The sequence below is a fragment of the Hyla sarda genome, chromosome 12 (assembly GCF_029499605.1).
Source record: "Hyla sarda isolate aHylSar1 chromosome 12, aHylSar1.hap1, whole genome shotgun sequence".
In the NCBI taxonomy this organism is placed as follows: Eukaryota; Metazoa; Chordata; class Amphibia; order Anura; family Hylidae; genus Hyla; species Hyla sarda.
The window spans coordinates 41,208,679-41,226,857 of NC_079200.1; the positions used below are offsets into that span (position 1 = coordinate 41,208,679).

The 18,179-nt window shown below is 39.6% G+C and overlaps 1 protein-coding gene across 1 annotated transcript in view; it reads right to left on the bottom strand.

Moving 5' to 3' along the window:
* The window catches only part of C1QL1 (complement C1q like 1), a 111,766-nt gene extending 104,342 nt beyond the window's left edge, over positions 1-7,424 (bottom strand). The window contains exon 1 of the mRNA XM_056547758.1: positions 6,126-7,424. Within this exon, the coding sequence (XP_056403733.1) occupies positions 6,126-6,734 (609 nt within the window). The 5' untranslated portion in view covers positions 6,735-7,424. The remainder of the gene's footprint in view (positions 1-6,125) is intronic.
* Between the last annotated feature and the right edge of the window lie 10,755 nt (positions 7,425-18,179).

Genomic DNA, 18,179 nt, shown 5'->3' on the forward strand with positions numbered 1-18,179 from the left:
GCTCCTCCTGGTCTTTCTAAAGCTTGAGAAAGACCAGGAGGAGCTGGTTGAAACGTTGCTTATGTAGGACACTTTATATGGAATAAAGGCACTTTTGTTTGAACAATTGAGTCCTGCGGAGATCTTCTGTTTATCTATCTATCTCATATCTATCTACCTCCTCCTGCCCTATAACACAATGCCAATATATTGAGCTGCCCTTTTTTATACTGTCAGATGCCTTTAATCCAATCGGTAGTTTGATAACATTAAGCTACATGAGTGTTTCCCAATCAGTGTGCCTCCAGCTGTTACAGAACTACAACTCCCAGTATGCCCAGAAAGCCAAAGGCTGTGGCTGTCCGGGCATGCTGGGAGTTGTAGTTTTGCAACAGATGGAGGTGCACTGGCAGAAATAATAGTCTACATATAGAAAGTTATTGTAAGAGTAAAACCAGTGAGGTACAGTGTATATTTGTAAACCCAACTATGCCTAGATCACTTTATTTGTAAAGTTTTTATTATTATAAACTTTTTATAATAAATTACCCTGGTATCTATCTATCTATCTATCTCATATCTATCTATAATCTATCTCATATCTATCTATCTATCACATATCTATCTATCTATCTCATATCTATCTATCTCATATCTATCTATCTCATATCTATCTATCTCCTATCTATCTATCATCTATCTCATATCTATCTATCTATCACATCTCTATCTATCTATCTATCTATCTATCTATCTCATATCTATCTATCTATCTATCTATCTATCTCATATCTATCTATCTTTCTCATATCTATCTCATATCCATCTATCTAAATATCACATACCTATCTATCTCATATCTATCTATCTATCTCATATCTATCTATCTCATATCTATCTATCTATCTTTCTCATATCTATCTATCTATCTATCTATCTAAATATCACATATCTATCTATCTCATATTTATCTATCTATCTATCTCATATCTATCTATCTAAATATCACATGTCTATCTCTCATATCTATCTATCTATCTATCTATCTCATATCTATCTATCTCATATCTATCTATCTATCTATCTATCTCATCTATCTCATATCTATCTATCTCATATCTATCTAATATCTATCTCATATCTATCTATCTCATATCTATCTCATATCTATCTATCTCATCTATCTGTCTAATCTATCTATATATGGAGTAGCAGCGCAATCTCAGCATTAGCTGATGGTTTTGCTCTGGGAAAAAAAGAGACAATATGTAGCAATTGTGACCACGTCTAATTTTTAATATTTGACCTACAACTTTTCGCACCATTCGAAATATTGCGGATTGTGGATGAAAATAGTTGCGGCTATACTATGATTTTCCGGTGCCTATTGGGTCAACCCATGTCGCTATGCAGCCCTGTCCTATATTGTATCTGAGGGTCTTATATCTATTTAGCTTGCTGGCTATATCCTATTTATCTTGCTTATCTATGTATCTCACACCTCTATATCTGGGCACAGTCATGACACAGATAGAGCAACAACGAAAAAAGAAAACTATAGAAAATATACCATGTACATTATCTATTTACTGTATATTATGTGATTTATATATCACGTCTGACGCAGTCAATTTTTATGTTACCATTTCCTTCTTGTTTTGTGTTACTTACAGCAGCTGTGATTTGTATTGCTCTCCTATAGAATTACCATAGCTTTACTGAGTGCACCTGTCACCGGTACTTCATTCCCCTGACATTCAAACAGAGGATTGTTCGGGGTATAACCCAAATTATAGGGACTGTGTACATTTATATTGTAATATAAATAAAATGTTATGTATTATAAAATAAAACATCAGGCCTATGGAATGTACCATCTGTAGTAAGAATTTTCTTGTAAGAGCTATTATATATATATATATATATATATATATATATATATATATATATATATATACATATACACACAAGACCACATCCATTATGATTATATATATATATATATATATATATATATATATATACAGTGGTCCCTCAAGTTACAATGGTCATCCTGGAACCAATTAATATTGTATGTTGAAACCATTGTATGTTAAGACCATAACTCTATGGAAACCTGGTAATTGGTTCTGAAGCCCCAAAATGTCATCCAAAAATAGGAAAAGGTGAGGATTAAAGAAAAATAAACAGATAACTAATATAGATAAAGCAAATCCTTACATATAAAAGTAAGAAAGATCTGCTGGGAGCTGTAAATCACTGTCTATGTCAGTGTTTTCCAACCAGGGTGCCTCCAGCCGTTGCAAAACTACAACTCCCAGCATGCCCGGACAGCCGTTGGCTGTCCGGGCATGCTGGGAGTTGTAGTTTTGCAACAGCTGGAGGCACCCTGGTTGGGAAACAATGGTTTATGTAGAGGACAGGAGCTTCTTCAGGGTCCTATACAGTACACACAGTGTCCCAAATGGAGCCGCCCTTACTTGGTGTCCAAAGGAGCAGCTAACCCTGGCACAGGTAAGGAGTAGTACAGAACTTGTAGTTCCTCCCTGTACTGTAGGGGGCGCTACCAGACAGCCGGTCAGTGCATGCACTTCAGTAATAGAGGTGATTTACCAGTAAAATGCCCATTCTGATTGGTCAGTTCCTCCAGTTGTGACAGGTATCACAGATCTGGACTGTCTGTACCATTGTATGTTGAGTCTGTTTCAAGTTACAATGGTCCAGAAAAGACCATTGTATGTTGAAACTATTGTATGTTGAGGCCATTGTAAGTTGAGGGATCACTGTATATATATATATATATATATATATATATATATATATAATAGCTGTGGTCTTGTGTTGCCTCTGAGCATCACCTTTAGGCTCGTTGACCCTTCCTCCTGGCAGGCTACATCTTACCTCCACTCGTTGGAGTTTCACCTGCTCTAGGCTATCCAGCATTCACCAGCCTCTTAGTTAGCCCTACGTCATGTTCCTTGACCTTGATGGGCCCACAACAGACTCCTAGAGGCCGTGAGCCAAGATGCTAAATGTAACCTCCATCTTAGGATCATAGATGTTTTCTTCCATGATCCAGCTGGAGAAAATGTTTTGTGACAATCAATGTGCACAGCTAGGTAATTGGGTGAGAATCATCGAAACGGATAGTGACTAGACCCACTAAAACGTCCTGCCATTATTGGTGGACTTGCTAATACATTGTTACCATCCTAATACTATGTATCCATGTGTAAATGGCTAGCTGTAAAGATCATCCCCTCAGAATGCCAGTCTGCTTCAGGCTACCACTGTCATATCTAAAAACATTCTGTTTGAGGGGTAGGCATTGGGCTAGTCATAGGCTACCTATCCTTTCTCCATACTTTAGTCATATAGACTGGCTCGAAATGTCAAAACATGACTGATCTGAACCAAAGTATTTTTGGCCCAATTATGAAAAATCTTCATTTGGCTCATTTAGTCTTAGCATGCACATGACCATGATGTTTGTTCCTTACTTTACGGTACAGATCATACTTGTTTGCCTTAGTTTTATCAGCCCCTTAGAGAATTAGATGTTGAATCCCTTTCTTAATCCTTAAACCACGTAAAGATTTTTTCTTCAGTTTTTGGTTCGCATGGTTCTTCATTGAGTCACGTTGCCCAGATATTCACTACATATTTTTTTTCTTTACTTCTTTTAGTGTTTCTTCATACATCTATATACTGTTTCTCTGCTAAACTAGATTTTCACTTTCTAAAAAAAATCCTTCAACTCCTAAGGACTAAATATTTTTGCCCTACTTTTGACTACTCCGTGTCTTAGGAATGGATCTCTTTGTATCCCTGTGTTAGATGTCTGTACTTACCACTCAGTCCCTTTCATGTATTAGTTCTTTCCTTGTATTTCGGCTTTCTTTGAACTAGCATCATTTGCATTTTTTTGTTTTCTTTTTTAACAAAGTGCTGATTAGGAGAAGAACAGCAAATGGGAATTTATTCACCTCATTGTAAATACAACAATGTCCAAACTAGAATTGAATAACCGTCCTTGTAAAGATTATATTGATATAGTTCTAGGTTTTCGTCTTCTTGCTTTTCTATGAAGTTTACATGCACTTTGCTCTTTTGTTATTCTGAAGCAAGTAAACAGTTCTATCACCTCTTCAATAAATTGATATTTTACTACCATTGCTATTGGTGTTTCCTAAAAATTTCTTCTCTAAAATTCTGAACTCTCTATTAACTTTGGAAGTGACCATACATTATTTATTTGTTTAAAAAAAATTGTAGTATGCTTTTAATTTACATTCAATGTTTCGTTCTATTTGTGACCACCAGTTGGTAAAAAAAAATTACCCTGTTACTCAAAAAATAAATAAAAGTCACTTCAAATTATATAATATTTTAGGAAAAATCACGCTATTTATGAAAAACACACTGACTTTTATAAACTCATAATATCTTTAACTCCTCCGGACCGGGTCACCATAAAAATTCAGGTACCAACACCATGTATTTATGGCCATACTAGCACACAAACTTGTCTTGCCTATAACTTGGAATATCTTTTGAATGGAGTCTCCCCAACAATCTAGGTCCCAGTTATTACCTAAAAACCTCCACTGGAACCTTTGAACGTCTACTCTGGTCTTCTTAAACTATTTGTCCACCTGTAGGTGGTAGCTTTTTAGCCATAATGTCTTATACATTCTACACTTGATTGCTAGTTACATTGGACCCTTAAATTATTTTGTATTCTATATGTTATCTAAGAAACATATCCTCTCCACCAACTTGTGACATCCTTAAAATATAACTTTATCAATTATGATGTGTTCCTGGAATTTAGGATTTTGTGGGCTCCACCGTTATCTATTCAACTCTAGCTGGATTTAGGTCTCAACTTTTTGTGAGGACTACATCCCTATATGCTTAGTCTTATTTTCTTATTTCTTGTTCCCAAAATGTATTGTGATTAATATCCAGAAAATTTAAGATGTTCGTCACCAAATTGTTCCTACAAAAAAATACCTCTCTCCTTCTCTAGGCGAGATCTCTTTCCTACCATGTGCTTACTGTCTACCTTTCTTTAGGCGGCTAGTTTTTCACTTCCTCTGGGTGAACTCATTTTCCCTGCTCCACTGAACTATCTTGCCCTTGTCTGTGGGTGATCTAACACTTAAACATTGGAGAAGGGAAAAGCACCGTCCCTAAGGCATTCTATTTAATAAGTCACCCATTGTGACCATTGTTTCTGCTCATAAAAAATCTACATCATTTAATGCTGGGATAGTAACAGGAATAGGGAAATAAAAATGTCAGAGTTTACGGGGACCACAGTACGTTATGTATTGGAGTAACAAGACCCTTTAATACAGTATGATGGGCACTATGTAGCCGCCCTGTGTAAGCTCATGGCCTGCTTAGTTAATCTTCATTACTCATGTACCCTCTGGGCTTGCTTGTTTTTTCATGGTAATTAATTCTGATAGTGCCAACCGGGGGTAAAGATTCTGCACAAGTTCTAGAATAGATGGAAAATGTTGTATATCCTTCTCCCCTCCGCGATGCTTTCTTTTCTTCCACTTACAAAACTATTTACACTAGTCATCACTTAATTTACTTTGAAAGTTTAATATAGAGAACCTCATAAAAGCCGTTCCCAACATCCACAGCTTAGTGCAGAATTCATATGAATATTTTTAGTTTATACAAGTTCCCAGTGGAAGGAAAGTGAAGAGGAAAAGCTTTCAGTGTGACAGATACGCAGTACGGTGCTCATCTTATATTGTGTTGCTTAATCATTGAGAGTTGTTCTATTTTCTGAATATGTAAAGAATGAAAAATAGGTTTAGTTTTTTTATGGGAGGGGGTGAATCAAATTTAAAATGTTTACATAATTATTATTTAGGCAAACATACATGTCCTATAGCTAATAACGCAATTGGTGTTTTATATGTATAGTATATTTGTGAACAATACAAAAAGTAGACACAGTATATGACTTTGCAACAATCTGCTTGTTTATTTTAAAACTTTAAAAAAATGTATATAATTCTATGAAGTTAATCTTATCTAGATTGATCTATTTATACTAATGCCATTACAATTTCAACAACAACAACAACAAAAATATAAATATTCCATTGCTGCACACTCACCTGGCCATTTTTGCAGAGGTCCGCCCACATACTGGTGCCATCTCCACCTCTCATTAGGACATGGTAGGTAAAAAAGTAAGTGCCCGGTACTGTACAGCTGAACCGCCCACTTGCCGCATCGTAGTTGTTCCCAAGGTTTGTGACCACGTCATCAAATTTGAGGACCTCATAACCCTCATGGGGGTTCTTCAAGCCAGCGTAGAAGGCCACACGGGGAATGGTGGTGTATGTGGCTGTACTTATGGCACCATTCACACCTCCTCCTGCCAAGCCTGGTGGCCCAGGTTTCCCTGGTTCTCCTTGTTCTCCTGGTGGCCCTTGTGGACCTGGTGGACCTGGTAGCCCAGGCTCTCCAGGTGGACCTGGTTTACCAGGACGTCCAGCTTTGCCCTGAGGACCTTGCACTAAAGTTGATGGAGCTTGTTGTCCTCTGTCACTCAATGGTTCAGCTCCAGTCCCGGCTCTGATGCTGGTGCTAGTGGTGGTTACCCCTGCTTTGCTGAGGTAGGGGTCGCATACCATCCTGCAGGTTCCCAACATTTCATAGTGGCCATCAGAGCCCACAGAATTGACCAACACTGGAATTAAGATCACCAATATTAGAACCATCACCACGCCAATAGCCACTGCCACCAATGTCTTCCTCCCAAGGCCAAAGGGGGCCAAGGGACGGGGGGTTGCGCGGCTGGGGGGAGCTATGGTGCCGAATGTTGTGGGGGAGAGGCAAGGTGGCCCCTCCAGAAAAGAAGGGGGTAAGAAGTCTTAAAGAAGTCACCACAAGTATAGTGGTACAAGAAAATAAAAAAAAATAGAAAAGTCTCGGGTGGGGAAATAAAATAGAAGCAGATGGGTGAGCAAAACTAGGATGGGTGGAAAGAGACAAAAGTGAGAAGAAAGCGATCAAATATAAAAACAGGTGAGAACTTGACAGAACTTACAGGAAGATAGAATAAAAATAAAGAAAAAAGAGAAAATGAATCTCTATGAGGATTGAGAAGGAACTGCAAGAGACGGGAGAAATGTGTGACACAAAAAAAGTGAATGGATAATATGTGACAGAACAGTGGAGAATGCAATGATTAAGAAGAGAGGGGAAAGAATTGTATGAGAGAGATAAGAAGGTGGGTAGGACAGAGAAGAGGAGGGGGAGCAGGTAAATGTGAATACTTAAAGAGAAGAGGATTAAAGTGGGAAGAAAGCGAGAAGCAGCTGCAGTGTCGGACAGGGACAGAAGAGAGAGAGAGAGAGAGCTGGAAAGAAGATTACGAGAAAGGGTGAAAGCTGCTGAGGAAAGGCAGAAAGGCAGCAGGGAATCTAACTTGTGAGAGGTTGTCCGTGCATCCTGACTCTTATATATGAAACAGAGCAGTGCCCCCTAAAGGATGAAAGAAAGTATGCAGCTCTATGCAGGGAGAAATACACAGGTGTCAAATATCCAGGAATAGGTGCACACACACCTTCCTAGCTATATACTCTTATAATTCACTACTACACATAAGAGTATGTTCACATAAGGAGGATTTGTTGCAGAGATTTCTGCTGTGGAAAATCAGTTTTATTTGAATGCATTTGCTTCTGCAGTATTCACCTTAGTCAGATCAATAGAACAGTCACCGAAATGTCTGCAAATTGTAAGAAACAACAAGAGGCATTTATCAAATTCAACAACGCATGAGAAGAGTTACGTGTTGTGTGTCAGCGTTACCTTCTGATGCACATACCGTATTTTTCGCCATATAAGATGCTCCGGCATATAAGACGCACCCAATTTTAAAGGATGAAAATCTAGAAAAAAAAGATTCTGACCAAATACAATGTAAAGTATAGGACAGTGCTCTTCAACCTGCGGACGTCCAGATGTTGCAAAACTACAACTCCCAGCATGCTGAGAGTTGTAGTTTTGCAGCATCTGGAGGTCCGCAGGTTGAAGACCACTGGTATAGGAGGTAATACTCACGTGTACCCGCCTCTCCGGACCCGTCACCGCTGCCCTGGATGTCGCCCTCCATCACTGTCGCCGCAAACATCTCTGCTACCCGGTATCCTCGCTCTCCGTCGCCGCCATCACGTCGCTACGTACACCGCTACGCACGCCGCTCCTAATGGATGACGGGACGGCGTGCGTGATGACGATGAAGGAGAGCGCCGGCCATGCAGGGGATCCCGGCACGGAGGAGTCACCGAGGAGGCAGGTAAGGTCCCTCCCGGTGTCCTGTAAGCTGTTCGGGATGCAGTGATTTCACCGTCCCGAACAGCCCGACTGAGCAGCCGGGTTAGTGTCACTTTCCCTTCTGACGCGGAGGTCAGCTTTGATCGCCGCGTCTGAAGGGTTAATACAGGGCATCACCGCGATCGGTGATGTCCTGTATTAGCCGCGGGTCCTGGCCGCTGATGGCCGCTGGGACCGCCGCGATAGGACAGGGTTTTAATGTGTATTTGCCATATAAGACGCACCAACTCCCCCCAGAAAGAAAAAGTGCGTCTTATACGGCGAAAAATACGGTACTTGGGAGGAGGATTTTTCCCCAATCGTAGACAACTCCTCTGTGAGCTGTTTTAAGCAATTTAACATCAGGATCCATGATAGTTTGTGGGGCCTCAATTCACATATTTTTTACCTATATGGTAGATTACATATAGAATTAATGTAGTACTAAACCCCAAATGTCATCTTATAAAAGTGCACCCTTATGACGGGCCTTCTAATACTGTTCATACACACATGTAAATGTTTGCGGAGATTGTCAGAGCTAGATGCGATGAATTGGTGATCATGGAGTACTGGATATATATTCCTGGAAATGCTGTCAATCATCCCATCAAACAATAGATTGCATTCAGCTACATAGCACATGAAGTTAGAATTAGTGATGAGCGACATAGGCCATATTCGAATTTGCGATATTTCGCGAATATATGGACAAATATTCGTCATATATTCGCTAAATTCGCATATTCGTAATATTCACGTTTTTATGCGAAAAATCGCAAATGTGAAAATTTATGAACTTTATAGCAAGTATACCAGTGTAAAGTGAAGCAGCAGAAGGGAGGGATCAATATTCGCATATGCGAATATTCACCTGGCGGTCTCACACAGTAGTATTAGAGCCTTCTTTAGACCACACAAGCTGGAAGCAGATAGGAATGATCACTGTGATGTGTACTGTGAAAAAACAAACAAAAAAAAAAGGAATATTCGTAATTTCGTATATATAGTGCTATATTCGCGAATATTCGCGAGCAACACTACTTAGAATAGACATTGATATGATTTTATTAAGCCACAAGCCTCGGTTGTACAAAATGTTGTGATTTTTTGGGGTTTTTAAACTTTTTAGAGTTTTTATACCTCTTTTTTGAGTTTTTATACCTCTTCCATCCCTATTTCAAATAAATGAGGAAAGAGAGTTTAACTGAAGGTATTCTGCAGCCTGAAGATTTACTTTAGTTTATTATTGTGCAAATCTAAAAAGGTTGTAGACAACCAGCTGTCGGCTGCATGTGGCATTGTAGGTTTGTATAATGTGAACAGACCCTCCTGGCAATGTCTTCCCAAATAGGGAGACTCCAGCTGTTGCTAAACTGAAACTCCCAGCATGCCCGGACAGCCAATGTACTAACCCATTTTTTGTGTTTTTTTTTCTTCTCATTTCAGATCTGTGTATCCTGTGGATTCGTTGGACTACGACGATTATCTGCATTTTTAAAAATCTTTTAATAAAGTGGCTAACAAGGACTGTGGGGGAGTATTTTTTTTTAATTTATTTTTTTATAAAATAATTTTACCAGTGTGTTGTTTTTTTTCATTTATTAAAATTTCCAGGCTTAGTAGTGGAAACCATCTTATAGATGGAATCCATTACTAAGTCAGGGCTTAGCGTTAGCCCCAAAAACAGTTAGCACTAACCCCCAATTATTCGGTGCCCACCGCCACAGGGGTACCGGGAAGAGCTGGTACCAAAAATGTCGCTCCTGGGCCTAGGCAGTGTTATTTAGGCCAGGGAGGGCCGGTAACAATGGTCCTAGCCCACCCTGGCAATGTCAGGCTGTTGCTGCCTAAATAATGCCAGCCTGTTACCATCTAGGCCCAGGAGCGCCTTTTGGTATCAGCTCTTCCCCTCTTCCCAGCACTCCTGTGGTGGTGGGTACTGGGGTAATATTTGGGGGTTAGCTCTAGCTGTTTTTTGTGGCTAACGATAGTAATGGAATCTATCTATAAGACGGCTTCCACTACTAAGCCTGAAAATGTAATTAAAAAAGGCACATTGGAAAATTTATATTATTTCAAAAACCCCTTCCCCGCAAGCCCCTGTTAGCCATTTTATTAAAAGAAAAAAATGCAGATCATCGCCGTAGTCTAATAAATCTGAAACGAGAAGACAAAAACACGAAAAATCGGTTAGTACATGCATAATGCATTGTCTTCCCAAATGGGGAGCCTCCAATTGTTGCAAAACTACAACTCCCAGCATGCCTTGACAGCTTTTGGCTGGCCCTGGCGCCCGGCTGTAGCTCAGCCCTAATGACGTCATCACTAGGGGGCGGAGCAAAACTGACCCGCCGGAGCAGCAGGATGGGGTAAGAGGAGGGCTTCTGTATACAGTATATACAGCCTGTATATGGCTGTATATACTGTATAGAACCAAAGGGTTAACTGGCACTGATCTGAAGTGCTGGTTAACCCTTTCCTTGTTGGGCTGGTGCATAGCACTCAGCTCAGCAGGGGGTTAAGTGAACCAGCAATGTGTATACTGTATGCACATTGCAGGCTCACTGTAAATTCTTGCTGGGCAGTAGATATACGACAGCTGTGCTCCCGACTCTGTAGCCATGGGTACAGCTGAAGTCCGTCCGGATCTCTGTAGGGACAGTTTTCAGTACAGCACAATGCTGCGCTGGAAGCTGCCTGGCTGTGGAAGGAAGTAGGGATGTTATGCATCCCTACTTCCCTTCAGGGATGCTGAAATTATGGCATTATTGCTTAAAAAAAACGCCATAGTCTCAGCAAGCTGCAATTTGGCAAAACTCCGGGGTCAGGGGAAAAACGTCAAACCCAAAATCGCAAAGTGGGTTTGACGTTTTGTGTTTCCCTACTGACTTTCTGTTAATATCTGGTCATGGCACGACGCCACTCGGCCGTTTTGGCGCTTTTTGGGGGGCAAAATGCCCCCAAAATACAAGTGGAAACCTAGCCTCAGGATCTTTTTAAATGTGCAGAACCATGGCCTATAAAAGTACTGAACCACTAGATTGCCATTCATATAATGAGCCTTTTACATGGCTCAATGATTGTCCATCTCGCGAGTGGCCATGTGGCCCTTTAACCCCTTAAGGACTCAGCCCATTTTGGCCTTAAGGACTCAGACAATTTAATTTTTACGTTTTAATTTTTTCCTCCTCGCCTTCTAAAAATCATAACTCTTTTATATTTTCATCCACAGACTAGTATGAGGGCTTGTTTTTTGCGTGACCAGTTGTCCTTTGTAATGACATAACTCATTATGCCATAAAATGTATGGCGCAACCAAAAAACACTATTTTTGTGGGGAAATTAAAACGAAAAACGCAATTTTGCTAATTTTGGAAGGTTTCGTTTTCACGCCGTACAATTTACGGTAAAAATGACATGTGTTCTTTATTCTGAGGGTCAATACGATTAAAATGATACCGATTATTACATACTTTTATATTATTGTTGCGCTTAAAAAAAATCACAAACTTTTTAACCAAATTAGTACGTTTATATTCCCTTTATTTTGATGACCTATAACTTTTTTATTTTTCCGTATAAGCGGCGGTATGGGGGCTCATTTTTTGCGCCATGATCTGTACTTTTTTTTGATACCACATTTGCATATAAAAAACTTTTAATACATTTTTTATAATTTTTTTTTAAATAAAATGTATTAAAAAAGTAGGAATTTTGGATTTTTTTTTTTCCGTTCACGCCGTTCACCGTACGGGATCATTAACATTTTATTTTAATAGTTCGGACATTTACGCACGCGGCGATACCAAATATGTCTATAAAAAAAATTTTTACGCTTTTTGGGGGTAAAATAGGAAAAAACGGACGTTTTACTTTTTTATTGGGGGAGGGGATTTTTCACTTTTTTTTTACTTTTACTTTTACATTTTTTTACATTTTTTTTTACACTTGAATAGTCCCCATAGGGGACTATTCATAGCAATACCATGATTGCTAATACTGATCTGTTCTATGTATAGGACATAGAACAGATCAGTATTATCGGTCATCTCCTGCTCTGGTCTGCTCGATCACAGACCAGAGCAGGAGACGCCGGGAGCCACACGGAGAAAGGAGAGGGGACCTCCGTGCGGCGTTATGAATGATCGGATCCCCGCAGCAGCGCTGCGGGCGATCCGATCATTCATTCAAATCGCGCACTGCCACAGATGCCGGGATCTGTATTGATCCCGGCACCTGAGGGGTTAATGGCGGACGCCCGCGAGATCGCGGGCATCGGCCATTGCCGGCGGGTCCCTGGCTGCGATCAGCAGCCGGGATCAGCCGCACATGACATGGACATCGCTCCGATGCCCGCGGTTATGCTTAGGACGTAAATGTACGTCCTGGTGCGTTAAGTACCACCGCACCAGGACGTACATTTACGTAAACTTACCTCATCTGATAACTCTTTCAAAGACCTTTCCAACGATACCTCATTTGTCAAATTTGGCCCAGTCATTCTCTTGTAATTGCCACCTGTAGCAGTAAGCAGCCATGTCATAAAGACTACATTTCCCATGACTCCCTGCGCCAGCTTCCTGTTAGCTGCTGCTCTCCCTCCTCCCCTTCGCTCTCCGAAGTTTTCCGAAGCTAGAGCTGGGAGGAGCGAGGGCAGAGGCTGAGATCGCACGTCTGCAGGACATAATTAAGCCATGCCCCTTGGGTTCCGAAATCTCACTTCACACCCCCTTACATTACACAAGAAGCAGGGGGAGAGCGAGGACGTATACTGTTCCATCCCCTGCTCCATCCCCCGCATACAGCTCTGTACACAGCTCCATACACAGCTCCATCCCCCGCACACAGCTCGGTACACAGCTCCATCCCCCGTACATAGCTCCATCCCATCCCCCTCCCCCTGCTCTGTCTCCCCAGGACCTCATCTACCATGGAGAGGCTGCAAGTTTGCATGGGGAAAACACAGAGCAGGGGAGGGGAGAGAGAACGTCCGTACACAGCTCTAGTGTTGAGCGGCATTGGCCATATTCGAATTCGCGAATACACACATGCTGGGAGTTGTAGTCCCTTTTGTGTGTGTACGCCAGTGTATCCCAACAAGGACTGATTATATTAGGGTGCTGTGTATAACTCTGCACAGGCTGTATATATATATATATATATATATATATATATATATATATATATATATATATATATTAGTGTGTTGTGTATAACGCTGTGTGTATATATATATATATATATATATATATATATATATATATATATATATATATATACAGCCTGTGCAGAGTTATACACAGCACACTAATATAACTCAGCCCTGGTTGGGATACACTATTCGTTATTCGCATTTTATTACTTATTCGGCTGAATTTGTTATTCGGATAGATTCGTTATTTCTAACTGATAATGGAAACAGCCGAAGTGAATAAGCAAATGGGCCAGGCCAGACCTTTTCAACGAACTTTAACCCCTTAGGGACCGAGCCCATTTTGACCCTAAGGACCAGAGCATTTTTTTGCAATTCTGACCACTGTCACTTTAAGCATTAATAACTCTGGGATGCTTGAACTTATGAATTTGATTCCGAGAATGTTTTTTCATGACATATTCTACTTTATGGTACTGGTAAATTTTCATAGATACTTGCATCATTTCTTGGTGAAAAATAAAATTTCATGAAAAATTTGAAAATTTAGCATTTTTCTAACTTTGAAGCTCTCTGCTTGTAAGGAAAAAAGACATACCAAATAAATTATATATTTATTCACATATACAATATGTCTACTTTATGTTTGCATCATAAAGTTGACATGTTTTTACTTTTGGAAGACATCAGAGGGCTTCAAAGTTCAGCAGCAATTTTCCAATTTTTCAAGTAAATTTCTAAATCTGAATTTTTCAGGAACCAGTTCAGTTTTGAAGTGAATTTGTGGGTCTTTATGTTAGAAATACCCCATAATAGACCCCATTATGAAAACTGCACCCATCAACGTATTCAAAATGGCATTCAGAAAGTTTGTTAACCCTTTAGGTGTTTCATAGGAATAGCAGCAAAGTGGAGACGAAAATTCAAAATCTTCATTTTTTACACTAACATGTTCTTGTAGACCCATATTTTTATTTTTACAAGGGGTAAAAGGAGAAAAAGCCCCCCAAAATATGTAACCCAATTTCTCTCGAGTAAGGAAATACCTCATATGTGGATGTAAAGTGCTTTGTGGGCACACTAGAGGGCTCAGAAGAGAAGGAGCAACAATGGGATTTTGGAGAGCGAATTTTGTAAGGGGTGCAGTGAGCATTTACATCCCACTGGTGTCTGACAGATTTTTGGAACAGTGGTCCACGTTTTAAATTTGAGGGGCAAAGGTTTAAAAGTAATATCAGGAAGTATTACTTTACTGAGAGAGTAGTGGATGCATGGAATAGCCTTCCTGCAGAAGTGGTCGCTGCAAATACAGTGAAGGAGTTTAAACATGCATGGGATAAGCATAAGGCTATCCTTCATATTAGATAGGGCCAGGGACTATTCATAGTATTCAGATTATTGGGCAGACTAGATGGGCCAAATGGTTCTTATCTGCCGACACATTCTTTCTATGTTTCTAAAATTAAGAATTTTATATTTCCGTACTCATAACACCCGCATTTTAGTGAAACAAAATATAATTTTTCATTTTCACGTCCAACTTTAATGGGCTCACTGTACCCCTTGAGGGGAGTTGTTTCCAAAATAGTATGCCATGTGGGTTTTGTAGCTGTTCTGGCACCATAAGGGCTTCCTAAATGCGACATGCCCCCCCCCCCCAAAAAAAAATAATTTCAGCAAAATTTGCTTTCCAAAAGACAAAAGGGACTCCTTCTCTTGTGAGCATTGTAGTTCGCCCGCAGTGCACTTGACGTCCACACATGGGGTATTTCCATACTCAGGGTTACACATTTTGGGGGGCATATTCTCCTATTACCCCTTGTAAAAAAAAATATTTAGGGGAAAACCAGCATTTAGGTGAAAAAAAAAAATCATTTACACATCCAAATTTAACAAAACGTTGTCAAACACCTGTGGGGTGTTAAGGCTCACTGGACCCCTTGTTACGTTCCTTGAGGGGTGTAGTTTCCAAAATAGTATGCCATGCTTTTTTTTTTTTTTTTTTTTTTTGCTGTTCTGACACCATAGGGGCTTCCAAAAACCATTTCAGAAAAATTCACTCTCCAAAATCCCATTGATGCTCCAATTTTGAAAATTTTTTGAAAAATAGGAAAATTGCTGCTGAACTTTGAAGCCCTCTGATGTCTTCCAAAAGTAAAAACATGTCAACTTTATGATGCAAACATAAAGTAGACATATTGTATTTGTGAATAAATATATAATTTATTTGGGATGTCCAAACAGTTTCAAAGTAAAAAAAAATGCTAAATATTATAGAAGTTTTTTTAAATCAAATTTCGGAATTTTTCACCAAGAAATGATGCAAGTATCGTTTACCACTAACATAAAGTAAAATATGTCACGAAAAAACTATCTCTGAATCAGAATGAATAGTAAAAGCATCCCAGAGTTATTAATGCTTAAAGTGACAGTGGTCAGATGTGCAAAAAATGCTCTGGTCCTTGAGGTGAAAATGGTCTGGGTCCTTAAGGAGTTAAGCGGTTTACGTATAATATTTTAGAATGTTTGCATAAACAGGACGACACATAGGACACATGGTCACACATTTAGACTGGAAGAAAGGGGAGTTTGTCTAAGGCAAAGGAAAGGGTTTTTTACACAAAGAACAATAAGGATGTGGAATCCTCTGCCTGCAGATATGGTTTGTACAGACGTTTAAACAGCAACTGGATGAATACTTGCAAAAACATAACATTTAAGGGGTATTCCAGGCAAAACCTTTTTTTATATATATATCAACTGGCTCCGTAAAGTTAAACAGATTTGTAAATTACTTCTATTAAAAAATCTTAATCCTTCCAATAGTTATTAGCTTCTGAAGTTTTCTGTCTAACTGCTCAATGATGATGTCATGTCCCGGGAGCTGTGCATGATGGGAGAATATCCCTTGCATGATGGGAAAATATCCCCATAGGAGCTGGACAGCTCCCGGGACGTGAGTCATCAGAAAGCAGTTAGACAGAAAACAGCAACTCAACTTCAGAAGCTAATAACTATTGGAAGGATTAAGATTTTTTAATAGAAGTAATTTACAAATCTGTTTAACTTTCCGGCGCCAGTTGATATATAAAAAAAAAAGTTTTTTGCCTGGAATACCCCTTTAACCCCTTAACCCCTTAAGGACTCAGCCCATTTTGGCCTTAAGGACTCAGACAATTTAATTTTTACGTTTTAATTTTTTCCTCCTCGCCTTCTAAAAATCATAACTCTTTTATATTTTCATCCACAGACTAGTATGAGGGCTTTTTTTTTGCGCGACCAGTTGTCCTTTGTAATGACATCACTCATTATATCATAAAATGTATGGCGCAACCAAAAAACACTATTTTTGTGGGGAAATTAAAACAAAAAACGCAATTTTGCTAATTTTGGAAGGTTTCGTTTTCACGCCGTACAATTTATGGTAAAAATGACGTGTGTTCTTTATTCTGAGGGTCAATACGATTAAAATGATACCCATTATTATATATACTTTTATATTATTGTTGCGCTTAAAAAAAATCACAAACTTTTTAACCAAATTAGTACGTTTATAATCCCTTTATTTTGATGACCTATAACTTTTTTATTTTTCCGTATAAGGGGCGGTATGGGGGCTCATTTTTTGCGCCATGATCTGTACTTTTTTTTGATACCACATTTGCATATAAAAAACTTTTAATACATTTTTTATGATTTTTTTTTAATAAAATGTATTAAAAAAGTAGGAATTTTGGACTTTTTAATTTTTTTTCGTTCACGCCGTTCACCGTACGGGATCATTAACATTTTATTTTAATAGTTCGGACATTTACGCACGCGGCGATACCGAATATGTCTATAAAAAATGTTTTTTACGCTTTTTGGGGGTAAAATAGGAAAAAACGGACGTTTAACTTTTTTATTGGGGGAGGGGATTTTTCACTTTTTTTTTACTTTTACTTTTAAATTTTTTTACATTTTTTTTTACACTTGAATAGTCCCCATAGGGGACTATTCATAGCAATACCATGATTGCTAATACTGATCTGTTCTATGTATAGGACATAGAACAGATCAGTATTATCGGTCATCTCCTGCTCTGGTCTGCTCGATCACAGACCAGAGCAGGAGACGCCGGGAGCCGCACGGAGGAAGGAGAGGGGACCTCCGTGCGGCGTTTTGAATGATCGGATCCCCGCAGCAGCGCTGCGGGCGATCCGATCGTTCATTTTAATCGCGAACTGCCGTAGATGCCGGGATCTGTATTGATCCCGGCACCTGAGGGGTTAATGGCGGACGCCCGCGAGATCGCGGGCGTCGGCCATTGCCGGCGGGTCCCTGGCTCGATCAGCAGCTGGGATCAGCCGTGCATGACACGGGCATCGCTCCGATGCCCGCGGTTATGCTTAGGACGTAAATGTACGTCCTGGTGCGTTAAGTACCACCTCACCAGGACGTACATTTACGTCCTGCGTCCTTAAGGGGTTAAGGACTCAGCCCATTTTGGCCTTAAGGACTCAGACAATTTAATTTTTACGTTTTCATTTTTTCCTTCTCGCCTTCTAAAAATCATAACTCTTTTATATTTTCATCCACAGACTAGTATGAGGGCTTGTTTTTTGCGCGACCAGTTGTCCTTTGTAATGACATAACTCATTATGCCATAAAATGTATGGCGCAACCAAAAAACACTATTTTTGTGGGGAAA